The 5,000-nt window shown below is 49.1% G+C and overlaps 1 protein-coding gene across 1 annotated transcript in view; it reads right to left on the reverse strand.

The window, feature by feature from the left end:
- Positions 1-5,000, reverse strand: part of LOC122266868 (ADP-ribosylation factor-like protein 4C) — a 7,942-nt gene that overhangs the window by 2,071 nt on the left and 871 nt on the right. The window contains exon 1 of the mRNA XM_043036791.2: positions 1-5,000. This exon is cut by the window's left edge and continues 2,071 nt beyond it; it is cut by the window's right edge and continues 871 nt beyond it. Coding sequence (XP_042892725.1) covers positions 4,801-5,000 — 200 coding nt within the window. The 3' untranslated portion in view covers positions 1-4,800.

A 5,000-nucleotide genomic window follows, 5' to 3' on the forward strand; every position in this document is an offset into this window, starting at 1 on the left:
ACTCGAGATGATAAACGTATACTTCTAACCTTGATGCTGAAATATTAACACAGTGACCCAGAATGTGAATCGCACATGTCATATACACAAGGTGCCGGGTGACGTGAAAATTCTAATCGTTTTTTTTTCGTCTTTACATATTTTCTTTCTTTTTTTTGCATAGATGATGTCTAGAATGACGCATGGTGACAACGAACCGTATCATCATCAGCTGTTCGCACGTTCAAATAACCGTAGAAACCTATATTATGCAACCGCACAGGTAAGTCGAATTTGTACAAATCGTTTCTCTCTTAACTGTGGGATTTCGCAAGGTTATGGACAACAACAGCAAACACGTGTGGGTTGCTTATTCACATTGTTTTGGTTAATCTAACTGTGTAAAAAGTTTTAAAATGACTTATCCGTTATGGCGTCGATGTGAGAATAGATTCCAATGACATCCAAGTGGATTTTCTTTTAAAGTTTAAAATGACTTATCCGTTTATGGCGTCGATGTGAGAATAGATTCCAATGACATCCAAGTGGATTTCCTTCGAAGAAAACGTCATGGGAACCTGCCACTTCAACAATGTCGGATCCAACCTCTAAAAAAAAGGCTAACAGCGAAGGGTAAAGCCGTGTCAAAAGCCCTTTGTGAAGCGGTTGACAGTGACCAACATGGGCGGCGGTGCGCAATCGGCTCCGTTTAATTAAGAGAACGCGAGAGAACAATAGACCGAGTAAGCGAACTGTACGGTGTACACTGTACACACACGGCTGTTATGCGAACGTGACGTGACGCAACTCAACCCGTGTGATCTCCTTATGCAAATGACTCAACTCAACCTCCGAGTGTGTGTATGTATACTTGTCTCACGTTCTGCGTTGGATTAAGCAGATCGAAGTCAATTGTTTTCTCACACGGAAAAAAAAACATTCCTCTTGAGACAAGTTTGCAAAATTTACTTTAATTTTTTTCATCTTTGTATCTTTTTTTATCTTTTTTTAACGCGTCGTTCAGGTCCAGAAAACTGTGTCACCACGGGTCCCATCTGCGCAAAGGCTGTGGGAAGTCTCATGACTGCCCCTCATCCGAACAGACATCATCTCTCTGTACACTCTCTGTGACCACAGCATCTCATCACCGACCGCCGATTGGCCCAGAAATAATACCAGAACGGACGAAGGAAGAAGAAAGAAAGAAAGAAAGAAAAAGAAAAGAGTACAATTCAGATAAACAGACGCATAGACCGCACAACCCTCTGACGGCCACGTGTGATGCAGCCATATGACTAGCTAGTCTGTGGTAATGCTGTGGTGTGAATCTCCATAAAAAAAATAAAATACAGCCGTGCCTGGCAATCCAAATACACACAGCGGCGTGCTTGAGGGGGGGGGGGGCAGTAGTTCGCGCAATTACGGACAAAAAATAAAATTAAAAACAACACGAGAAGATGCGGCGGAACATATCTGCGGTTGTGAAAAAGACATTATTTACGAACCCGCCAGCAGACGCTATCAGCTGGTGGTAATAAGGTCAGTAACACTATGGAGAACATGGAGAACCTATCGGCGTTGCTCTTATTCCATATAACCCGTGTGACGTCACCGTGTAAAGTCGGGCAGGTTTACATGGAGGAAAATAAGTGTCCTGCACTCAGGACTCTCTCTCTCTCTCTTCAGTCCCCTTTCCCCTTACCCTTCCCCTTCCACTGCACGCACGCGCACGCACACGCACGCACGCACACACACACACGCACACGCACACACACACACACACACACACACACGCGCGCGGACCAGCGAGGGAAATAGCCAATTAGGCATCCTTCTCGGGGTCGCGGAGTTCGTGGGGTTTAATCCGAGGCAAGGAGACAGGTCGGGGTCACAGGTCGCTGGGGGTCACGGGGGGAGGGTGGGGGGTCATGGGAAGGGGGTAGGAAGGGGCGACGGGCTCAGGCAGATAATTGTGAGAACAGGCGGGCGGAAAAGGAGAAGAGTTGGGTGTAGGGGTAGGGGTGGAGGTGGAGGTTGGAGGTGGGGGTAGAGGTGGAGGAAGGGGTGGAGGTAGGGGTGGAGGTGGAGGTAGAGGTAGAGGTAGAGGTGGAGGTAGAGGTGGAGGTGGGGGTGGAGGTGTGGGCGTACGTGTGTACGGAGGGGGGTGGGGTGGAGGCGAGAGGACTCCCAAGAGAACAAGAGACCCAGCACATGAAAGCAAAACACTTCTTAACAAAGACCAGTCAAGAGCATACACCACCTCGTATACACAAAATAACACATTTAAAAAAATACAGCTACGAATACGGGACTAAGTATTACTATCAATATCATTCAATTTTCTGACATATCAAATAGGGTAGGTAGATTCACAACAAAATGGATTACAGTACAGCAAATATATATATAACACACCAAACCATTTCCTCTCAATCTACAAATGAAAACAACACAAATACAAATAGTACTTCCAAATATGTTTAACAATTCTACACACACATTGATAATCAACATCATATTCCCTGTACGAACTGTCAGAATCCAGAAAGCCACAGTCAGTTGGTGGAATACAGCAGCCTTACTTCTTAAGCTTTGTGTTTCCTTATCTTTAAGGATTAAGATAACAGGGACAACTTCCGTGATATGCTGCACAAGGCGACAGATAAACGCTGGACCTCGTTACGATATAATTCGAGGAATATACTTGAAATATTTGAAAACAGACCCAAAAAATAAAAGATAATGATATGATTGGATATGTATAATATTCATGTGAAATTTGTGAATGCATATGCATAGAGAGAGGGAGGGAGAGATAGCGAGAGACAGAGAGAGGGAGGGAGAGATAGCGAGAGACAGAGAGAGGGAGGGAGGGAGGGGGGGGGGGGAGAGAGAGAGAGAGAGAGAGAGAGAGAGAGAGAGAGAGAGAGAGAGAGAGAGAGAGAGAGAGAGAGAGAGAGAGAGAGAGAGAGAGAGAGAGAAAGAGAGAGAGAGAGAGAGAGAGAGAGAGAGAGAGAGAAAATAGATAGATAGATGGATAGATAGAGAGACGGAGAGAGAGATCCGATGTATACAGTCCATGAGTTAGCGACGCCCTGGGGGCACCTCCGCGATCACTGTTCCTCCCGCATCCGTCGGCGAAGTAGGGAACCTCAGCGCGAGTAACCTGCTCCTCGGCCATAAAGCTCCGGCCCCGCAATTAGTGGACCGCAGGTGGGAGAGCGTCTGTGAGGTGATGGACAGCTGGTGTGTCGTGTCCTCGCTGGAGATGTACAGCTGGTGTGTCGTGTCCTCGCGCTGTTACGATTCTCTGCTGGCGTCGGTCGCTCACTCGCTCCGTGCTAGCACCGATTATGTGGGATTCGAACAAGGCACGCGGAGTTGTGGGGTAATACAGCTGATAGATAAATCGATCGATGGGTGATTTTCTGACATCCGAAGTTCGGGGCGCGCATATCGAGAGTATATTTCTACACATGGCCTGTCACACCGTACTAGTGAAGACACAAACGTAATCCTAGGTGAACTGCATCTAGGATTGCTGTTGTAGGTGAACGCAATCCCAGGATTACGTTATCAGGAGGAAGAGGATGTCTGCACTCGTGGTTACCGACGCTACTTATCCACCTCATTGTGAGTAGCCCAAGGTTAAAAACTTGGCCAGACTCTGCACTCTTTGCATCGCGTTTTTTTTCATAATACTTGCAATGTAGTTACCGATAGATTAATTGAGTACTTCATAAAAGTATCATCATGAAGCACTGGTTTTTAATACTGTGCAAGATAAGCCTTTCAGGATAAAAGCTATCCTCGAAAAAAAAAAACATTATCAACCACAAATGTTCTCCGATCTAACCACACACGGAGGTAGACGGTCGGGATCGAGGGAATCTCTCGAAGAACAATGTCCTAAAGCGGATATAACACCATGAACCTGTCACTCAAGCCCAGAGAACAAGGCGCCTCAGTAACCGACATGGATGGGCGCCGCTCTACTCGCTCACAGTACCTTTCCCACGATTACTACTACGAAGCTACTGGTTGCACAACAGCTGTTGCACGGTGGTGGTTGTTAACCTTGAGCCGTTAGTGCTTCTGGCGGGATGTTAAGAAATCTCATATATTTAACCAGAGATGGTCGTTACGGGCTGGGAACACCGCGAAGGCACGCTCTCCCGCCCGACATCTTCGCCAGGGGTTCGTCTTGTCCTTCGTCTTGCGATTTTGTAACGAGAGATGACAGTGACGAGTGAATCAGAAAGGGGCCATGGGGAACTCCGGAGTCTGTGCTGGTGAGTGAGTGGCCATGACACTGCCATGATCCCTGAGTGCTGATGACCCAAGAAAGGACGTGATTTCTTGTCCCACTCAAAACGCTGCGTAACTTTACCAGGTCTCTATTGCAGAATTCCGGGATTCCACGTTCTGATCGATGAGGGGGGGGGGGGCGTTCAGGTCGTCGGTCATCAGATGCAGTCCAGCAGAACGTTCGTTCGGACTGCGAGAAAACCGTAATTTCGTCGCTGCACCGATCGCAGCGGCACTGCTGTTCTGGCAGGAAGTCAGTCACACGATATGCAAACTCATCTGAACATGGCCCACGGGACGCGACGCGGCCAGGCCAGGGACGGACGATCCATCCGATCCGTCGCTAAGACACACGTGCTGTAACACGACCTCCCTTCGGTGGGTTTCCCTGGAGTGTCCGTCGCGGGTTCTGGATTGCACGCAATGCCAATGCAGCAAAGCACACTTCCTGTGTCATCATCCTGGGTCACGGGAGCGCCCCTGGCCTGCGCACGGCCTGCCTCTACCTCGAGTCTACCGCGGCCTGTTCTGACGAGCCTTGAGGACGAGCTGGTGCAGGGTGGCCATGGCCTCGTCCAGGCCCTCGCCCGTGACGGCGCAGGCGGGCGCCACCGCCCACGGCTGCGAGTCGGGCAGCTCGGGCAGCCCCATGGCCTTGGCCAGGTGCTGCGGCTCCCGCGCCCCCGGCAGGTCCTGCTTGTTGGCCAGCACGA

This window comes from Penaeus japonicus, unplaced genomic scaffold (genome assembly GCF_977035675.1).
Source record: "Penaeus japonicus unplaced genomic scaffold, GWHDUDI00000001_assembly GWHDUDI00000012, whole genome shotgun sequence".
NCBI classification, from domain to species: Eukaryota; Metazoa; Arthropoda; class Malacostraca; order Decapoda; family Penaeidae; genus Penaeus; species Penaeus japonicus.